The sequence below is a fragment of the Ascaphus truei genome, chromosome 9 (genome assembly GCF_040206685.1).
Source record: "Ascaphus truei isolate aAscTru1 chromosome 9, aAscTru1.hap1, whole genome shotgun sequence".
NCBI lineage: Eukaryota > Metazoa > Chordata > Amphibia > Anura > Ascaphidae > Ascaphus > Ascaphus truei.
Genome location: NC_134491.1, coordinates 48,308,310 through 48,330,718, shown reverse-complemented (window position 1 = coordinate 48,330,718; position 22,409 = coordinate 48,308,310). Strand labels below are relative to the sequence as shown.

Below are 22,409 nucleotides of genomic sequence, written 5' to 3'. Positions count from 1 at the left end.
ACATACACGCCCAGAGAGGTAATACCGGTATACACATACACGCCCAGAGTGGTAATACCGGTATACACATACACGCCCAGAGAGGTAATACCGGTATACACAGACACGCCCAGAGAGGTAATACCGGTATACACATACATACCCAGAGAGGTAATACCGGTATACACATACATGTCCAGAGAGGTAATACCGGTATACTCATACACTCCCAGAGAGGTAATACCGGTATACACATACACGCCCAGAGAGGTAATACCGGTATACATGCACACGCCCAGAGAGGTAATACCGGTATACACATACATGTCCAGAGAGGTAATACCGGTATTCACATACAGGCCCAGAGAGGTAATACCGGTATACACATACACGCCCAGAGAGGTAATACCGGTATACACATACACGCCCAGAGAGGTAATACCGGTATACACATACACGCCCAGAGAGGTAATACCGGTATATACATACACACCCAGAGAGGTAATACCGGTATACACATACACGCCAAGAGAGGTAATACCGGTATACACATACACGCCAAGAGAGGTAATACCGGTATACTCATACACACCCAGTATTACCTCTCATTTTTTACTGGACAGTGTCCACATACTGGACAATCTGGTTCAATACCAGACACCTGGCCACGCTACGTAATACTGAAGCACTCATTTACTCTGAAGATAAATACACTATAAATGCTGCTCGTGGCATGGAAATAAGGAGAACTTGTTTTATTCCTACATTTATTAACATCGGGCTATATACATACATATAAATGTCTATTTCCCTTCTTTTATAAAGCTGTAACCCTTTCCTTCCCAAAGTGTCCGGATCAGCATGTTATTTTCTGCCCTGGAATGTGACTTAGAAATAAATACTGTACAGTGAATACGCGGAGATGCAGAAAAAAGCCCAGATCCATAACCCCTCCACTGCTACAAAGCAAACCCTTACTTTCACCTGCCTGTAACCCCCAGGCTTTGCGGCAGTGAATGGGTTAACAGACACGACGACAGCAAACGGTCTACACTTTATTTAATAAAGTGCTGTGCGCCCAGTGGCACAGACAGGGGATCCGCCCCTCCCACAGCCCGGATCCGCCCCACCCACGACTCACGATCCGCCCCTCCCACGGCCCGGGATCCGCCCCTCCCACAGCCCGGGATCCACCCCTCCCACAGCCCCGGGATCCACCCCTCCCACAGCGCGGGATCCGCCCCACCCACGACTCAGGATCCTCCCCTACCCACGCCCGGGATCCACCCCTCCCACAGCCCTGGGATCCGCCCCTCCCACAGCCCGGGATCCGCCCCACCCACGACTCAGGATCCTCCCCTACCCACGCCCGGGATCCACCCCTCCCACAGCCCGGGATCCGCCCTACCCACGCCCGGGATCCACCCCTCCCACAGCCCTGGGATCCGCCCCTCCCACGGCCCGGGATCCGCCCTACCCACGGCCCGGGATCCGCCCCTCCCACAGCCCCGGGATCTACCCCACATACAGCCCCGGGATCCACCCCTCCCACAGCCCCGGGATCCACCCCTCCCACAGCCCCGGGATCCACCCCTCCCACAGCGCGGGATCTGCCCTACCCACGGCCCGGGATCCGCCCTACCCACGGCCCGGGATCCGCCCTACCCACGGCCCGGGATCCGCCCTACCCACGGCCCGGGATCCGCCCCTCCCACAGCCCCGGGATCTACCCCACATACAGCCCAGGATCTGCCCCTCTGGTTCCCTCACTGCAGATCGCTGCTCAGTTCTGCTCCTGGAAACGGAGACCGTCATAAACTCATTCAGGTGTGAAACCGGAGTGGCATTTCTTTTATCCAGTTCATATCGTCCTGTGCAGCTCTGCGCCTGTTTCTGATCCGGTCCATCTCCTCCGTTATCTTTCCATCCTGTGATACATTAATACATATTCCCTGAAACCTGTATACACTCTCAGACATATACACACGTGTTCAGGAAAAAAGGGCCCCTTACGTTTTTCATCATATCCTATATATTTCTCTCAATCCCCATGACAATGTGCACAATTGTAGGTCTGTTCTGTAGAGTAACACTATATATAAGAAGCACAATGTAGACAATCAACTGATGTGAACTAAATTGATGTCACTCTATTATATCGGCAAGTACCAGATACGCTGCGGGAGGTACGTGCTCATTACACGAGAAGTAGGAGCTTCTCCTTCGTAGCTCGTGAATGTGTTAAACTGTGTCATCTGAAACCCTGAGATTACTATAAAGTTTGAGTTCAATGTGTGATCAAACCCCCCTCCCCCCGCTGAAACGCCCGAAGATGAGAGCGCCGCTGTCTGGTTGTATAACCGATAACGCGCGGGCCCAGCTGCTCCCGCCCTGAACGATTCGCTGTATTACGGATGAGTTTTTCAGTCCTGGCGACCGGCCTTTATCAGGAAACAGTTCATGGAAGCGTTTTGGACCATAATCCTTACTCTGCCTCCCGCACTTTATAACGCGCTTTTCTTCTGCACCATATTGTAACTACGCGCTTGATGAGGTCATCGCGCCGTCATCAATTCTAAATAATATTTATTAGATGATCAAATCATTCTTAAATATTATTATAATCTCCTGTGACAGACCTACAATTGCTCACATTTTCATGAAAATTGTGGGATTTTTTTGCAAGATGTGACGAAAAATAAAAAGGTCCCATTTTTCTGAACAGTGAGTGAGTATTTTTATATTGTGTTTTTATGTATGTGTTTAATTAAAATTATTTTGTCATCTTTTGAACATATCTGTTTATCTTCATCTGAAATATCAGACTGCTTCCTTTTGGGATGCTTAGTTGTGTGTCTGGGAAAATATATATATATCTCCATCCATCCCACCGCTTGGGAAAGATTTCCTGTAGGATCAGCGTTTCAGGCGCACGGCGGCTTTGTCACGATAACATGGAGGCCGAAGCCTTGATCCTACACTAAATCCTATATATTCCTAGCACACACGTTCACAAACTGCTGCAGTCTCATTGCACCCCGCTACAGGGGGCCCCTCACATTGTACCTGCTCCTGGGGGCCCCTCACATTGCACCCCGCTACTGGGGGCCCCTCACATTGCACCCCGCTACTAGGGGCCACTTACATTGCACCCTGCTCCTGGGGACCCCTCACATTGCACCCCGCTCCTGGGGGCCCCTCACATTGCACCCCGCTACTAGGGGCCCCTTACATTGCACCCCGCTCCTGGGGGGCCCACACATTACACCCCGCTCCTGGGGGCCCCTCACATTGCGCCCCTCACATCCTCCTTACCAAATTTCTCCCCTTCATCTTGTACCTCTGAGACAAAGGGTGTTTGGCGGGAGGCGAACACAGGGAACCCCCCGAATATAGTGTCATGCCTCCCTGTGTCTGCTACGTGTTATATGTATAAAATTTGACACGCACGCTGCTCTGCACACGCGTGCAAACACGCTGCTCTGCACGCGCACACGCTGCTCTGCACACGCGTGCAAATATGCTGCTCTGCACGCGCACACGCTGCTCTGCATTATGACAACCCTTTTGGCAGCAAAGCAGTTAACCCCCACACTCCCATTAGCCTGCTCTAGGGAGGGCGCAATGGTATTCGGCTTGTTATATAGTGCGCACAGGGGCGCGTGGCTCTAACGTCACAGCGTCAGGTCGCACTGTGATTGGCTCGCAGCGCGGCAGCAGCAGCGCCGAAATACACATTTCTTGTACATTCCCAGATCTGCTGCACCAACACTCGCGGCCGTGCGCGCACACGTCTGAAGTATAGCAACTGTAGGGTCATACCCCGCAATTATCGTTGACGCGCACAATATTACTGAAGCAATAAGGCACTGCAGGAGTTGGATTACCACTGTGGCTAATACTCCCGGGCCTCCTGCAGCTGGGACAGGTACTCCCCTTCGGGGGGGCTCTCTGGACACCCCCGGCCATTGTTGGGGGGGCGCAGGGAGTGGATACGGCTCCAGTCCCCCTTGCACAGGATCCAGGGCAGCACGTCTGCCTTGTAGTGCAGTTCGGGGGACAGGTCCGTGCTGATGAGGTTGGGGTTCCCGGCGGCCTGGCCGCGGGTGATGAGTCTCAGCGTCTGGTCGTAGCAGCAGTGCTGCGCCCCCAAGCTGCTGCTGTCCCGCGAGAGCATGGAGCGCAGGCAGAACTGGGCCCCCGGGTTATATATGTCCAGGCGCTCCCGGACGCCGCTCGCATCTCGCCAGCGGAAGCTGCGGCCCAGAGCCTCGTCCCGCAGCGTCACGGCGCTGTACACCGCCTCGGAGGGGTAAGAGCAGGGGCAGCTGGGCAGCTCGGTCAGGACCCGGTGCAGGTAATGGCCAAGAAAATCACTCTTACAGGTGAGCCAGCGATCACAGCTGTCCATGTGCGCTGGGGGAGGGAGAGGGGGGGGGGGTGAGAGAGACAGGGTGAGCGAGAGAGCGAAACAGAGGCGGGAAACGAGAGACAGAGAGGAAACTAGAGAGAGACAGACTGGGTGAGCGAGAGACAGACAGGGTGAGCGAGAGATACAGACAGGGTGAGCGAGAGAGACAGACAGGGTGAGCGAGAGAGACAGACAGGGTGAGCGAGAGACAGACAGGGTGAGCGAGAGAGACAGACAGGGTGAGCGAGAGAGACAGACAGGGTGAGCGAGAGAGACAGACAGGGTGAGCGAGAGAGACAGACAGGGTGAGCGAGAGAGACAGACAGGGTGAGCGAGAGACAGACAGGGTGAGCGAGAGAGACAGACAGGGTGAGCGAGAGAGACAGACAGGGTGAGCGAGAGATACAGACAGGGTGAGCGAGAGAGACAGACAGGGTGAGCGAGAGAGGCAGACAGGGTGAGCGAGAGAGACAGACAGACAGGGTGAGCGAGAGAGACAGACAGACAGGGTGAGCGAGAGAGACAGACAGACAGGTTGAGCGAGAGAGACAGACAGACAGGGTGAGCGAGAGAGACAGAGACAGGGTGAGAGAGAGACAGACAGGGTGAGCGAGAGAGAGACAGACAGACAGGGTGAGTGAGAGAGAGAGACAGACAGACTGGGTGAGCGAGAGAGACAGAGACAGGGTGAGAGAGAGACAGACAGGGTGAGTGAGAGAGAGACAGACAGGGTGAGCGAGAGAGACAGACAGACAGGTTGAGCGAGAGAGACAGACAGACAGGGTGAGCGAGAGAGACAGAGACAGGGTGAGAGAGAGACAGACAGGGTGAGCGAGAGAGAGACAGACAGACAGGGTGAGTGAGAGAGAGAGACAGACAGACTGGGTGAGTGAGAGAGAGAGACAGACAGACTGGGTGAGCGAGAGAGACAGAGACAGGGTGAGAGAGAGACAGACAGGGTGAGTGAGAGAGAGACAGACAGGGTGAGCGAGAGAGAGACAGACAGACAGGGTGAGCGAGAGAGAGACAGACAGGGTGAGCGAGAGAGAGACAGAGTGAGCGAGAGACAGACAGACAGGGTGAGCGAGAGAGAGACAGACAGACAGGGTGAGCGAGAGAGAGACAGACAGACAAATAGGGTGAGTGAGAGAGAGAGACGGGAAACACGAGAGACGGGTGTGTGACTGGATGCATCTAAAGTAACTCCCCCCCAGACAGACGTCCCCTGATCTCACCGGAGCCCGGAGAGGGGGTCCCAGCGTCCGCCGACGGCGCCAGTTCCTGCGTTGAATTCTCCGGGATTTGCTCCTCTCCTTTAAAGCAAAAATGTTTAAAATCTTACATTATCCTCCACTGGCGGGGAAGGGTTAACGCTGCAGGGAGAGCGCTCACCCGTGTAACACCTGTTATCATTGTTTTTATGAAACCTTCATTCCTCAAAGAAGAATCGGTGACAGCGGATTGTACGGCCTGGAAACTGCCCCGGGGAGCTTACAATCTAAGTGATATACAGTGATCAGTCATGAAAGGGTTTTTATACAATTCACAATGGCGGCCATTTTTAGGGCTTCCAGGAATTAATATTTGACAGTCGAGCGTCACTGAGGTTTGGGATCAGGAGGGGAAAGGGAGACGGTAAAAATACTTATTATCTAATGACCTTTAACTCCTTCACTGTCGGACAGGCTGAGGTGCTGTGACCAAAACCAAACTGGGAATGTGTGTCCTGCACATGTGGGGGGGGGGGGGGGAAAGCAGGATTCGGGGCTCTCACCTGCACACGGGGGGGGGGGGAGGACAGGTAGGATTCGGGGCTCTCACCTGCACACGGGGGGGTGGAGGATTCGGGCTCTCGTCTGCACACGGGGGGGGAGGCAGGATTCGGGGCTCTCACCTGCACACGGGGGGGAGGAGGATTCGGGCTCTCGTCTGCACACGGGGGGGGGAAAGCAGGATTCGGGGCTCTCACCTGCACACGGGGGGGGGGGAGGACAGGTAGGATTCGGGGCTCTCACCTGCACACGGGGGGGAGGAGGATTCGGGCTCTCGTCTGCACACGGGGGGGGGCAGGATTCGGGGCTCTCACCTGCACACGGGGGGGGGGGGGGAGGACAGGTAGGATTCGGGGCTCTCACCTGCACACGGGGGGGAGGAGGATTCGGGCTCTCGTCTGCACACGGGGGGGGGGGCAGGATTCGGGGCTCTCACCTGCACACGGGGGGGAGGAGGATTCGGGCTCTCACCTGCACACGGGGGGGGCAGGATTCGGGGCTCTCACCTGCACACGGGGAGAGGTCGCAGCTCCGGGACTCTGTAGCGGTGCAGGAATAGCCGCAGGAACGGAGGCGTTTCTGGGTGGCGTCGCCGCAGGTGCTACTGCACGGGGACCAGGGGCTCCAGTCCTCCTCCTCGTAATCTGGGGGGCAGAGGCCGTGAAAAGGAGGGGGATACCACTACTACTATCACAATGTCACGCGGGTCAGAGGGGTCACCCTGCAGCGGGAGGCGCAGACTGAAGGGGCGTCGGGGATGTCGCTGTGACCATATATTTATCATATGTTTATTTACAGATAGGTACTGCGTCCCAGAACAGAGAAACGCAGTCATGGTGCAGGGTGATGATGTCACAGTAAAACCTTCTATGTTAATGATGTCATAGTACAAATATATCCCTGGTGATGTCACAGTGTGAAAATGTCTTTGGTAATAATGTCCCAGCGATAAGGTCAGCACCTGATGATGCCGCGGTGCGATTATGTCCCAATGTGACCATGTTGCTGGGTGATGATGTTACATTATATGATAATGGCACCATGTTGCGAAGTGATGATGTCACATCATATGATAATGGCACCATGTTGCGGAGTGATGATGTCACATCATATGATAATGGCACCATGTTGCGAAGTGATGATGTCACATCATATGATAATGGCACCATGTTGCGGAGTGATGATGTCACATCATATGATAATGGCACCATGTTGTGGGGTGATGATGTCACATTATATGATAATGGCACCATGTTGCGGAGTGATGATGTCACATCATATGATAATGGCACCATGTTGTGGGGTGATGATGTCATTGTATGATAATGGCACCATGTTGCGGGGTGATGATGTCACACAGTATAATGTCCAATCACGTAGCAGGGATGGAGCTGGGACGTCCCGGTTTCAGAAATACTTTCTATTGATGTTTCCGTCATTACTTCCTGGTGTCTCCAGGGCAATTAAATGGACGTCCAATAGGAAGCCTCAACAGATGACTTTGCAGCCTCCTATTGGAAGTGAGCAGCCATTTTAATTCCCCATGAGGGCGTCACCGGTTCCCCCGTGTGATGTCACCATGTGATGACCGCTTCCCCCGTGTGATATCACCATGTGATGATCGCTTCCCCCGTGTGATGTCACCATGTGATGACCGCTTCCCCCGTGTGATGTTACCATGTGATGACCGCTTCCCCCGTGTGATGTCACCATGTGATGATGTCACGGGGTCCCTGGACTCACCGTACTGATACTTGTCCTCAGAGATCCAGTTGCTCTCGGGGGGTCGTCGGGGGTCCCAGTCCCCCCCTACCCCACTCAGGACAGTGTCCTCCCAGTCATACTGAGACGCGTCCTCGTCTTCGTGCTCCGGCGGCCCGACAGGGAGGTCACTGTACTCCCAGAAGAGCGGCCAGAACAACTCGTGCTGGGACGCCCAATCAGAATCGTTCCAGTCAGTGCGAGAATCCGACAGGTCCAACTCAAACTCTGTCCGTGAGTCTGGGACCACCTCAATAGTAACCTGGGGACCCAACACAGAGAGGGGGGGTAAGGGACACGGGGACCGAGGGGACCTCAGTAGGTGGGGGCTGGGGGGCTGACAATAACTCTCACAGGTCTAACAGGATCCAGAGTGTGACAGACGGAGGGACCCATGGAGCCGTCGGTGACACAGAAGGGACTTATGACCCTTGGGGTCCCTCTCACGACAGGGGGACATAGGGTGATATGATGGCGCGGTGTCACGGGTGATAGGGATGCGGCTCTCACCTGGATATTGGGATTCTCGGAGCTCAGATTGGCCTCTGACAGACTCTGTAGATCCAGTATGAAGGGGGAGTCCTCTCCTGGGCGGAGGCTGCTCGGAGAGGGGTGGAGGTGACTCCTGACGGCCGGCTGGGACCCCCGACGTCTGTACCTGCGCGGTCTGTTTGGGCTGATGCCTCTCCACTCATGTGTCACCTGGTTGGACACTGGAACATTCTCCCCTGGGACAGTGGGCAGATCTGACTCCCCATTCACCTGCGGGGGAGGAAACATGAGGCGATGACCCTGAACACAGATAACATTGCAAGCAGCTGTGGGTCAATGCTGGTCTCATGTGGGGTCATCCGAAACCAGGCCTTGGGGTCAAATTAGACCATCATATGCCTAAAAATAAAACCAATACAATTAGCACCATCAGTGCTGGAGAAACCAACAGGGCGATGTTCTGCACGAGAGATTAACAGTGCAGAGCTCGAAGATGTATAGTGGCACTTGTGCTGGTCAGTGTAACCATACTATGAAATCTTGAACCATATACTCAGCTAGAGTAGAAAAGGTACTCGTCAGCATACAAATGAGGCCAGCACGGCAAGTAAGACTTCAACCCCACATATGGAACACACCCCAAAGCAACGGCCCTCATTCTCCGGAAGCTGGAATGTCCCCGGGCGTGACAATGTCCAGGAAGAAGGCAGAGGGTGCTAAGAATCCACAGAGGTTAAACAAAATCTGTCATTCAAACCTAAACCTGGCTACCTACAACCGCCGGACTCTCTCCAGTGAAGCAGCACTGCAAGAACTGGAAGAGGAACGTGAAGAGATTAAAATAAAAAAGCAGCCCAAGATTCAAAGTGGCCCAGTTTTAAGTGGCATGGTCCAGTTTAACAGGGAGTTCAACAGGAGGGAAACAAGGGGACTACAGAACACCTATGGGCCCTCAATCCTGGATGTGAACTACGCTGGAAAGGTGGACAGTTTCTATCCCAGACCACACATCTCAGCATTAAACTACTGCTGCCATGATGCTGCTAATATTTATATTTGCTCTGACCTCGCTTCTTTTCAAAATACACCTTTCTTTCTACCAGCCCCATGTCTCCAACTCTATTCATATATCTCCATCTTCTTTACCCCTCAATAAAAAACACCCACACAAATCCTCTATTCACACCCTCTATCTCCTCCTTCCTGCTGCGGGGGATCTCCCCTAAGCCTGAAGCCAGACATACACACCTGATCTCACCTACGCCTCCCTGCCATCTCTTCCCCTGTAAATGGTTTTAACCTTTTCATTTAACACTGACTAACCTTAAAACTTGCCCCAAAAACCAAGCATCCCAATAGCCTGCACTCATGGCTATTGTCCCACACCCAGTCACTTCTACCAACCATTGTGGCCAAGCACTGCCATCTACAGCACTTATTCCCTCACCTGCTGTCTCTGTAAATTTCCCCTCAAACCTCTTAGATTGTAAGCTCTTCGGGGCAGGGATTTCCTTTCCCATTGTCTGATTTTTGCTACACTTATTGTATTTTTAAAATTCCCTGTACTGTATTCTTTGTGAAGCGCTGAGTACACTTTTGGCGCTATATAAATAAAGACACACAATACAATACAAATGGGATACTGTTGGCCTTAGTAAAGTTAGAAGAAAAGATGAAAGCCTCATTAAGCTCAAAAGCGGACACTTATAATATTACAGAGGTACAGAAAATGGAAAAAAATCAGCTTAATCGTTAACACGAGATGGAGAAACAACTTAGTGGAATATTAAAGTTCATCGGAAAGAGCAGCCAGAATATTCAGTTTACAAAGTAATACAGGCTTCAAATAATCCAAATATATGCCCCAATATCAAGTCACACAGACAATGACGTGGAGACTTCTATCAAGAAATCAATCAACTTAACAACACAGGAAATTGTCACCTCAAGATCATTCTGGGATATTTCAATGTAAAGATTGGTGCCGATCAGAAAGACAAAGCATGATTTGATGAGCACGGTTACGGTGACAGGAGCGAACGTGGGGGCAGATTTGTAGAATTTGCAGAACGTGAAAACTCCTACATCCTGAATTCAGTCTTCAGGAAGAACCCACATAGAAAATGGACATGGAATGGACCCAACGGAATCAAGAATGACATGGACTATGTACCAGCCAACAAGAAACACGTGATTGAAGACTGCATAGTCCTGAACCGTTGTAATACAACGCGTGATCAGCGATTGGATCGCTGCAAAGATGGAAGTTAGAAAACAGATTCAAAACAAAAACAATCGACATTAAGAACCTCAAGAATAACAGGTGAATGTTTAAATTAGAACTAAAAAAAAACCAGCCTCCGCATGCTCCATATGTACGGAGACACGTTAACAAACCGCTATGAAGAATTTATAAAGATTGTAGTTGAAGGCGCAGAAAAAAAACCCGGAGGAAACGCTGACAAAAAAATATCTAAATCGTACAAAATAATTACTGAGAAGAAATGTAGCAATGCTAAACCCCAAGAATAAGAACTGTAGATGCAGAGCTGTGCGAGACGATCCGCAAACGTGTAACTGGAGATGTAAGAGAATGTAACTGATATAGTGAGGAAGACTATCGAAGATAACAAACGCTTAAAGACAAAGCAGCGACTTATGATTGGGAAGAAGCAAATTACTGCACTCAGACAAGACCATCCATCAACAATAAAACACTGTGCACTTATCAGAATGAGGGTTCAGGAATTCTACATGAAATTGTATAACAGGTAACACAGGCATAATCCAGCAGAGGAAGAGCGAGAAGAAACCACCAATGATGCACCATGCGTCCTTCCAGAAGAAGGCAAAGGTAATACAATACATGAGGAATGGGAAGGCTCCCGGGGAAGATGGAATTACTGCTGAAAGATTCTGGGGAAGAAGTAGAGAAAATCCCTACAAACCTCTTTACACGCGGCTCGAAGAACAGGAACATTCCAGCACAATGTAGCAATGCCAGTTATCCTCATCCACAAGAAAGGAGACAAAGACGTCCTCAAGAACTACACCTACTTGTCAATTGCTAAAATCAGTCTACTTGTAATCACAAGATTCTTGTGAAGATATTAACTAATTGGCTGCCACAGACCTGGACTTTGCCCAGCCTAGAGAACAAACAGGATTTCACAGCAGATACAACACAATGGATCCAAGTGGTCCCAGTAGTGATCTCTCGAAGTGATGACTATGATCTACCACTCATTTTAGGATTCATAGACTCAGAAAAAGCATTTGACTTTGTCTACACCTCAGCGGTTCTATATGCTTTAAGAACACAAAGTGTTGAAGAAGCGTCCATTTAGATTATAAAGAGCATTTAAGAGAATGTCACATCAACCATTAGATTATACGAACATACAAGCAAGATAAGGATCAGCGAGGGACACCACCGTGTCACCAAAGCTTTTCAAAGAAACACTTGTTCAAGACATTGGATTGGGAGGAAAAACAAATCCAAATCAATGGCAAATATTTGAGTTACCTACGATTTTCAGGGGACATTATTATTTTTGCCACAAGTCCAGAAAATCTACAGCAACAAATGGGAGAACTCGCCGAGCCAAGTCAAAAGGTCAGACTCCACGTGAATCTCAGCAAGGCCAAAGTGATGGTCATCGTCCGTCAAAGATCGAAATGAATGGAATAGAACTAGGAGAAGACCTGGTCTGTCTTGGCCTCCAAGTAATGGATGGGAACCTTTTGAATTAAATCAATAGGAGAATGAAGATGGGACGGGGAGTATTAGGAAGAAACAAGGCAATTTTTTAAGGGAACCTTCCACGGTGCCTTAAAAGGAAGGTTTTCAACCAGTGTATCCTACCAGTGCTCACGTATGGATGTGAAACTTGTACCCGAAATACGAGAATAAATCGTATCAGACAACGCAAAGAAGTATGGAGAGATGCATGCTGGGTATTACCCGAAGAGATAGAAAAAAGAATGAATGGTTTTGAAACCAAACAAAAGTCTGTGACATCACAAGAGTGAAGAAATTAAAATGGCGGTGGACCGGACATGTCACAAGAAGAAATGACCGTCATTGGACAAAGATGGTACTGGGCTGGATTCCAAGAGACCACTCTTTGGAACAATCTGCTCTGTACAGTTGGAGAGGCCCCCTCTTTGGAAATCTATAAAAACAGGCTCAAGACCTACTTGCTTACCCAGGAATTTAATCAATGACCCACAACCTGTCCGGCATCTAATAGCTACAGCACCGTCCCCTCCTGTATTCTGTCTGTCCTTGTGTTAAGTCTCTTTTACAACCTTAAATGTTTTCTTTTCCCCTCTTTTTTGTAACGGTGAAGTGCTTTGAGTCCCATTGGGAGAAAACCGCTATATAAAGTTAATAATAATAATATTATTATTATTATTATTATTAAAAGTAAGATAGGATGAAATCAGAAAAATTGTTGGAGCAAGAGGGGGTGTTGCAGCCGCAGTACCTGGAAAATCCAGGAGGAGGCCTTCATCAGCAGTGTATGGACAAGGACCGAAGAGAGAGCGAGTGAGGATGTGTAATAATAATAATAATAATAATAATAATAATAATAATAAGATACTGCGCTCCTGCCAGGTCAGACCTTTCTCGATACCAAGTAGCTCTTTTGGCGCAGGGAGTTCATGTGAGCCCCATACACGGAGATTCTCGCCATCCAATGACAACCTGTTGGGTTGGAGACAGTTAACGGTGCCTTATTGTCACATATCACACCTGTATAACCTCAGGCTGACCAATGATACCAGGCGCATGTGGCAGTCACGTGTGGACAGGGTGCAGGGAGTACATAGAATGACATTACTGAGCATGTGTGCAGCACTGCGCAGAACAATGCGCAACACAGAGACGCAGAACCCCAAGAGCTTACAATCTAATATATGTCTCTGGCAGACTGCACAGAAGCAGGATGTGACACACAGGCACAATACAGAGGTCAGGACAGCAGATATAATACACACTGGCAGAAGTAATCCTGTCCCCAAGAGCTTACAATCTAATATATGTATGTGGCAGACTGCACAGAAGCAGGATGTGACACAGGCACAATACAGAGGTCAGGACAGCAGGTATAACACACACTGGCAGAAGTAATCCTGTCCCCAAGAGCTTACAATCTAATATATGTATGTGGCAGACTGCACAGAAGCAGGATGTGACACACAGGCACAATACAGAGGTCAGGACAGCAGGTATAACACACACTGGCAGAAGTAATCCTGTCCCCAAGAGCTTACAATCTAATATATGTATGTGGCAGACTGCACAGAAGCAGGATGTGACACACAGGCACAATACAGAGGTCAGGACAGCAGGTATAACACACACTGGCAGAAGTAATCCTGTCCCCAAGAGCTTACAATCTAATATATGTATGTGGCAGACTGCACAGAAGCAGGATGTGACACACAGGCACAATACAGAGGTCAGGACAGCAGGTATAACACACACTGTCCCCAAGAGCTTACAGTCTCACCTGCAGGTCTCCGGGGGTCCGGTCCCGGTGCCTCCGTGTCGGAGCCCCCCCCAGCAGTTCCAGAGAGGGGGTGAGCAGGAGCACGCAGGGCAGCAGCAGAGCCGGGAGCCCGGACATAGCGCGGTCCGGTCACTCACACCGGGGGGTGCAGCCCCCCATCTCGGGGGGGGGTGGGCGGGGGGGAGACCCTGTGTCTCCGGTCTCTGTCCCCGGGGGTCTCTGTCCCTCCGGTGTGTCCCCGGGGGTCTCTGTCCCTTCGGTGTGTCCCCGGGGGTCCCTGTGTCTCCGGTGTGTCCCCGGGGGTCCCTGTGTCTCCGGTGTTTCCCCGGGGGTCTCTGTCCCTCCGGTGTGTCCCCGGGGGTCTCTGTCCCTCCGGTGTGTCCCGGGGGTCTCTGTCCCTCCGGTGTGTCCCGGGGGTCTCTGTCCCTCCGGTGTGTCCCGGGGGTCTCTGTCCCTCCGGTGTGTCCCGGGGGTCTCTGTCCCTCCGGTGTGTCCCCGGGGGTCTGTGTCTCCGGTGTGTCCCCAGGGGTCTCTGTCCCTCCGGTGTGTCCCCGGGGGTCTGTCCCTCCGGTGTGTCCCCGGGGGTCTGTGTCTCCGGTGTGTCCCCAGGGGTCTCTGTCCCTCCGGTGTGTCCCCGGGGGTCTGTGTCTCCGGTGTGTCCCCGGGGGTCTCTGCGTCTCCGGTGTGTCCCCGGGGGTCTCTGTGTCTCCGGTCTCTGTCTCCGGGGCTGTCTGTGGATGGGGCTGGCGGGGGCGGAGTCTGTGACACGGAAAGGGGAGGAGCCAACCCGGTAATTATGAATGAAACTGACCTGTGTGTCACAGTGTGTGTATTTAGTAGTGTACATGAGTACACACTCGTGTATTTGCTGTACACCTCAGTGTGTGTCACAGTGTGTGTATTTAGTAGTGTACATGAGTACACACTAGTGTATTTGCTGTACACCTCAGTGTGTGTGTGACTGTGTGTGTCACAGTGTGTATTTAGTAGTGTACATGCGTACACACTAGTGTATTTGCTGTACACCTCAGTGTGTTTCACAGTGTGTGTATTTAGTAGTGTACATGAGTACACACTAGTGTATTTGCTGTACACCTCAGTGTGTGTGTGTGTCACAGTGTGTGTGTATTTAGTAGTGTACATGAGTACACACTAGTGTATTTGCTGTACACCTCAGAGTGTGTGTCACAGTGTGTGTTTAGTAGTGTACACGAGTACACACTAGTGTATTTGCGGTACACCTCAGAGAGAGAGAGTGTGAGTGTGTGGGTGTGTGTATTGGTACACCCCTGGCTTCCTGCATAAACTGCAATGCTTGAGGCGGGATTTCATTTTTCTGAATTTGAGCTTTTAAATGAATAAATATAATATTATACAATCCCTTGTGACCGACATGCAGGGGTCTCACCCCCCGGGCTAAAGCCGAATCATTCCTGTGCTCAGCCTCATCTAACAATACATTAAGAAAAACAACATCTTACAGAGCGCGACAGAATGAAAATAAATGAATTTTTTATTTATCAGCAGCCGATAAAAAACAAAGAAGCAGATACATCAATTTGCCTTTTTTTGTCTGAAGCGTCACATAACGGGTTAAAAATGTTTGTTAATGAATGTGGGATTTACACTATGCAGTCTCAATCATTTTTTTTTAACAACCATTTTCTGGGGGGAAAAAAATGTAGAATAAATAAGTACAGAGAAGTGGTTTATAAAAGAAAGTCTGTGTGTTCTTTCGGGTCAGTTTCTCGACACTTCATGCCAAAAAAGAAACACATTTTAAGGCCATTTTATGAGTTCTGAGACAGGTGCGCTAGTCCCATAATTCCGAACGCAGGACGAAGGTATCGTTGTACTGTACTCTAATTTATTCCCGTTAATAGAAGCTACTGAACTTATTTGGACAAGAATTTGATTTCTGTACATTTCTACGACAATCCCTGATGTAAAGGACAGCTAGGCCACTCAGGAGTTGCGTTACCCCTGCCTGGCCCCGTGCTTTATTGTGCTGGCGGCCGCACACGGACAGTGTTCAGAGGGTTAGACCAGAGAGAAGTTTATGTCCGAGAGGAACAGGAATGTAAAATGAAAGAAATTCGTGGATTGGCGGAAGGGAGGAGAGGGATTCTGGGAGCCGAGGTTACACCTGTTCAAGACGTAAGCGCAGTCTCAATTTACAACGATGTAGGCGCATTTGACAAAATGTTACAGTGTCCATTGAAATTCTTCATTTGCTCCAAGTGGAATTATTTCACCCATATTTCACGCTTGCCATGGTAACCCGAGTCTCACCCCCCCCCCCAACTCCCCCTTACCTATCTATACATTAATTCTATTCCTTCCATTTCTGTGCTGAGCAGGGAGTGAGACCATTGGTCCTATTACTTGTACAAATAGCCTGGCTCCTGCCCCTCGCTGGAGGCCTGGAGCTTCCCAAACCATCCAGATCGCTGCTTCATCCACCAAGTCCCACCACTGGGCGTCTGCTCTTCTCCGAGAGAAAGACAGAGCCAGCGCGCTGCTCCGCGCACACAGAACACGGCGTGGCTTTTTATGCCGTCTCCGCATTGACTTATTGAAGTTCCTACACTCTGAACAGGTTGTATACCTCCTAAATTCAGCTGTGCGCGGGTCCGGGGCTGGCAGTGACGGTCCCCACCGGCGGATGGGACAATGCATTGTTATACAAAGAGAAGGTCACGGTGCCATGAAATGAGGACAAAATACATACGCCCGAGAACGTCCCCTGGTTAAATAACCCAGCATAGGGCGACACTTGGATCCAAATTAACCTGTCAAATTGGTCCAAAAGACTTTAAATTGTGTGGGACTTTCACTGATGTCTCACAGGCAGATCTGGGGACAGAGATAATAAACCTACATGTCGACATTTTAGCCAATATTATATTCTTATAAACACAGATAGGAGAATTTCCTCGGTGTGGACCCTGCAGCCTATTTGGTGCCATTAATATGTGGTACGAGCAGTTGAGGGTTAGTAACTAACACAGTGCCTCAAGCCTAGAAGCAGACCGTGGCAGCCAGCCTCACACACACAGTGGGCAGGGCTTGGGTGCACACAGCCATATCGGACACGTATGCACAGCACGTGTCAAGTAGCACTTATACTCGTTTTAACATGTATTGCCGCCTTTAACCCCCTCACAACCAGAGTGAATAGCAACTCACGGGAGAGCAATGCATTTCTCTCCCCCGGGAGTGAAAGAGTTACGTTGCGTTCACTAGCTTTCAAAAGAAGACCTAGGAGACGAGGCCGGACTCGGCTCCTGTACTTCAGGTGAGAGAGGAAGGAGCAGGAACACTGGAAATACCGTTGCGTGTAACAGACTTGGAATCGGATCCCTATGATCAGTGTTCTGCCCCACACGGGATCTGTAACCGGGCGAGGAGTTTGGGGCGAGACCTCAGACTTGGGAACATGAAGACTTCACCGGTCCCGTTTGGAATAAATAATAATAATATATATATTAAAAATAATAATATATATATGGGCACCTCCCCTCCGCCGTCCAGATAACAAAGGGAGTGAGAGAGGGGGGCATCGTGGGGCGGTGGCATCGTGGTCCTATGTACAGCGCAGCCTTCTGCATGGCACAGAATGCCCAGCTGGTCCCCCCGCAGGGCGTGTATATGTATGCAGGATGGGGGGGATGTGGTCCTGGCAGGTGGCACAGTGCCCACCTCTCCCTGTAAGTATCAGTCCTCTGTCTCCTCGTACGTAACCTCATCGAAGGGGCGGTCCAGCAAAGGCACAAAGTGATGCCGGGAATACTTCAGGTGCAGGAGATCCCCGACCACGCTGATCTCCTTCAGAGCCTAAGGGGGAGAGAGGGGGGGAGACTGTCAGGGGGGGGGAGGAGACGGGTGGGGGGGGTGTACAGAAGTGGAGACTGTGTCATCCTCAAAATTAAATATCTGCCCAATCTTCAGGAGGGAAGCAGAGAGGGGGCGGCCTCCGGAGGGAAGCGGGAGGGGGGAGGGGGCGGCCTCCGGAGGGAGGGGGGAGGGAGGGGGGAGGGGGGAGGGGGCGGCCTCCGGAGGGAAGCGGGAGGGGGGAGGGGGCGGCCTCCGGAGGGAAGCGGGACGGGGCGGCCTCCGGAGGGAAGCGGGAGGGGGGAGGGGGCGGCCTCCGGAGGGAAGCGGGAGGGGGGAGCCTCCAGAGGGAAGCGGGAGGGGGGAGCCTCCAGAGGGAAGCGGGAGGGGGGAGCCTCCAGAGGGAAGCGGGAGGGGGGAGCCTCCAGAGGGAAGCGGGAGGGGGGAGCCTCCAGAGGGAAGCGGGAGGGGGGAGCCTCCAGAGGGAAGCGGGAGGGGGGAGCCTCCAGAGGGAAGCGGGAGGAGAAATGAAAACATTATCTTGCTTAGTTTGCAAACACTACAGAGAGATCTCGGGGCTGTGATCTCTCCCTCTCCCTCTGCTTACAGGAAACGGCCCCACAGGGATCCGGACTAAAGCCCCAAATCTACAAACCCAGCCAAAAACTCCAGACTGGGAAGTTTAACCTCTTAGTCACCAGAGGGGATGGAATCGCACTACAAAGCCAACACGTGAACACGAATGCAAAGAAGGGGCAGCGGTCTGTCCCTGTGCAGGGAGATTACAGAACCCGTGGAATCGGCCCCTCCCAGCTGCAGGGTGACAGTGATGGACATTAGGCCTACGAGGTGGGTGGGTCAGGGGGCTCTCGGCACTCACCAGGTCCAGCATTTCCTTGGTGTGTGCAGCCGACACACAAAACCGAGCTCTGGACTCAATGATGGGGGTTGCTGGGAATCCCACAACCACGACACCAATGTTCCTCTTCAGCATCTCTCTCCCGAAAGCCCTGGGGAGAGAGGAGAGGAGACGGGGGGGGGGGGGGGGGGGAGGAAGAGGGGGAGGTGAGTATGATATAGGAATGGAGCAGCCTGCTATAAACAGTGACCATTATATACACCTGCTCTGTACATACACATACACACGAAAAAACAAAAAAACAAAAAACAGAGAGCGCACGCCCCATAGTGTCACACTGTAACATTTAATGTCGTGAGGTACGTCCCTGACGCGTTTCGTCGCAACAAAAGCAACTTTATCAAAGGGTTTCCCTTTGATAAAGTTGCTTTTGTTGCGACGAAACGCGTCAGGGACGTACCTCACGACATTACGTCATCACGCTGTGTGCATCCTTTACGGCCGGGGAGCACATGTAGTGATTTGAAGGCCTAACTCTGATGCCAGAATTTACTGGATGATTTCGAGTGAACCGAGTGAACCGAGTGAACCGGAGGGACTGCGCTGTTCGTGAGACCTACTCCAGCCTGCTTTGGACTCTCTGCTGCGGTGTGGATATTCCTTGGTGGTGATTATATGTCACATACTGCATATATTTTACTTGTCTATTGTGAGTGTTTTTAATCCCCCTTTCCACCCTTCCCCACATTAAATGTTACAGTGTTACACTATGGGGCGTGCGCTCTCTGTTTTGTTTTTCTTATAGATTTTGCTGTGGAACTGGTTATTCCATGAGAGAGCTGCCGTGGGCCCCTGGACTCTGTGCATTATTCTGGTGCTACCTGTCAGAACTTTTTGTGTGGTTTGGACATTGGACTTTTATTATTATTATTTTTATTTTCATCGATATTTCGTATATCCATATGTTTGCATCTAGTATGTATTGATTTTCTGTATGTTTACCTATTTTTAACCTTTATCATTATTATTATTTAATTTATATTCATTTGCTTGTTGGAGCTACTTTTTGTTTTTCCTTGTTTATACATACACATACATACATACATACATATACATACACATACATACATACATACATACATACATACACATACATACATACATATACATACACATACATACATACACACACACACTGCTCTGTACCGCATACTGTGTGTGTATGTGTGTATATATAATATATATATAATATATATATATATATATATATATATATATATATATATATATATATATATATATATATATATCTATAGATAGATATATTCAATATAAGAGAGTAACATAAGAAACCGACTGTTATACCACACACCTACACCTTTGTCTATATGTATACAGATAGTTACAGTTACATAGTAGATGGGGTTGAAAAAATACATGCGTCCATCAAGTTTAACCTATGCTAAATTTAAACAACAGATACTTTATCCTATATCCGTACTTACAGTATATTGATCCTGAGGAAGGCAAACAAAAAACCCCAGTGACACGTCATCCAATGATATCTCATAAGGGGGGAAATAAATTCCTTCCTGACTCCATCCCTGGATCCTTCCCATGTTTACTTATTAGTTATATCCTTGTATACCTATCCAAAAAGATGTCTATATAGCCATCTTCAAGATATCTACCCATCAGTCTCCGTGGGTGATATATTCCACACTGTAACTGCCCTTACTGTAAAGAACCCTTTCCTTGGTTGCTGGTGAAATCTCCTTTCCTCCAACCTTAAAGGATGGAGGTTGTACTGCCTTTGGGATGAATAGTTCTTTTGAAAGCTCCTTGTATTGACCATAAATGTATTTGTATATAGTTATATCCCCGCTTAGACGCCTCTCTAATAATGTAAAAAAAAAAAATAAAAAAAAGTCTAATTTAGCTAACCACTCCTCATAAATCAGACCCTCCTTATCCTTTATTAATCTGATGGATCTTCTCTGTACTTTTTCAAGTTCCACAATGTCTTTTTTTTTTTTTAGAATGGTACCCAAAACTCTTCCATATTAAATGTGTGGTCTTACAAATTATATATACAGTGGTAAAATGATGCTTTCTTCCCTTACATCCAAACCCCAGTTTATACAAAATCTTACTTTCCTTTGTCGCTACTGTCTGACATTGAGCACTAAGCCTGATGTCTACAAGCACTCCTAAATCTTTCTCATTCAACGAAACCTACCTAATTTTATCCCCTTTAATTTGTAAGTATCATGTTTATTCTTGCTTCCCAAATGCATAACCTTACATTTTACTGTTTTAAACCTCATCTGCCATTTTACCTGCAGAGTTTCCAGTCTCTCCAAGTCCTTCTGGAGATAAATTACATCCTGCTCTGAATCTACTACCTTACATGATTTAGTGTGATCACCAAAGATGGAGACTTTGTTCTTGATACCAACTTCAAGGTCATTAATAAACGAGTTAAAAAGCAGGGGTCCCAGTACCAATCCCTGAGGTACTCCACTCACAACTTTAGCCCAACCTGAAAAAGTTCCCTTTATGACAACTCTATCGCTTCAGCCCGTTTTTAATCCAGGTGCAAATATTTGTAGCCAGATACGTCCTTTATTTTGTACACTAACCATGTGTGACACGATCAAAAGCCGTTGCAAAATCTAAGCAGACGACATCAACTGCATTACCCTGGTCTAAATTCCTACTTACCTCCTCAAAGAAACTAATAAGGTTAGTTTGGCATGATCTTTCCTTCATAAATCCATGCTGACTATTACTAATCCTGTTACCCATTAGGTATTCCTGAATATTATCCTGTACTAAATCTTCACGCAACGCCCCACTATTGAAGTCAGGCTTACAGGTCTGTAATTCCCCGGTTGTGATCTAGCTCCCATTCTAAATATAGGCACCACATCTGCTTTACGCCAATCTTGTGGTACTGAGCGTGTGGAAATGGAGTCCTTGAATATTAAATATAATAGTTTGGCTATTACTGAGCTTAACTCCTTGAGAACTCTTGGGTGCATGCCATCGGGGCCTGGTGCCTTATTTACTTTCATTTTATCAAGCCGCTTATGCACTTCTTCCTCAGTTAACCAATTGTTCGTTAATATGGAGGTTGTGGCTTCCTCCTGTTGCAATGTGTTTCAACTGACTCCTCCTTGGTAAATACAGAGGCAAATAATGTGTTTAATACCTCCACATTCGCCTGATCTCCAATAATCTGGCCGCCCATCTCACACTGAAAGGTTCTATATTCTCTTTTCCAATCTTTTTTGTTAAGGTAATTAAATAACTTTATTGGGTTGATTTTATGTTATTACAATCTTTTTTACATTTTCTTATCGGATTGTCCTTTTGCAACATTTGCTACATGCCTAAGGCCACGCCTCCTCGCGCCTCAGAATGCCGCCCGCAGACCGCAGTATAGCGCTCTGCACGCACAGCCTGTTTGCAGTGCGGGCGCGCTGTCTGAGACAGCGGGGCCTTAGCCTAAGGCTCCGGCCCCGGGACTCCCTGCAGCACGCGCGCCTGCAGACTACAGTCGCGATCGGTAGGGGAGATCTACGGAGTGCGAGGGGGTCATGGCAGGGGGCTCGGCCATGACAGGGCATATCCCCCCCCCAGCACAGAAGATCCCTCTTTCTTGAGGTGCAATCCATCCCTACTATAAAGATAGAACCTCTCATAGATGGATTCCCAGCTCTAAAAACCCCAAACGCCCTTTCCTACACCAGAATCTTAGTTAGAGTTTAGGGAGCTTA

The 22,409-nt window shown here is 49.5% G+C and overlaps 3 protein-coding genes across 3 annotated transcripts in view; 1 reads left to right on the top strand and 2 right to left on the bottom strand.

The window, feature by feature from the left end:
- AHSA1 (activator of HSP90 ATPase activity 1) overlaps window positions 1-22,409 on the top strand; it is a 44,436-nt gene that overhangs the window by 20,170 nt on the left and 1,857 nt on the right. The gene's annotated exons all lie outside the window — the stretch shown is intronic.
- ISM2 (isthmin 2) lies at window positions 1,641-14,653 on the bottom strand. Its single transcript, XM_075614650.1, has 6 exons — window positions 13,935-14,653; window positions 8,434-8,685; window positions 7,906-8,185; window positions 6,669-6,806; window positions 5,626-5,703; window positions 1,641-4,395 (listed from the first exon to the last, which is right to left on the bottom strand). Exons 1-6 carry the CDS (start codon window positions 14,049-14,051, stop codon window positions 3,875-3,877), a joined length of 1,386 nt encoding a protein of 461 aa, XP_075470765.1. The 5' UTR covers window positions 14,052-14,653; the 3' UTR covers window positions 1,641-3,874.
- SPTLC2 (serine palmitoyltransferase long chain base subunit 2) overlaps window positions 15,430-22,409 on the bottom strand; it is a 50,414-nt gene continuing 43,434 nt past the window's right edge. Inside the window, exons 11-12 of the mRNA XM_075614652.1 lie at window positions 18,649-18,778; window positions 15,430-17,771 (exon numbers count right to left, since the gene is read on the bottom strand). Coding sequence (XP_075470767.1) covers window positions 17,652-17,771; window positions 18,649-18,778 — 250 coding nt within the window. The 3' untranslated portion in view covers window positions 15,430-17,651. The remainder of the gene's footprint in view (window positions 17,772-18,648; window positions 18,779-22,409) is intronic.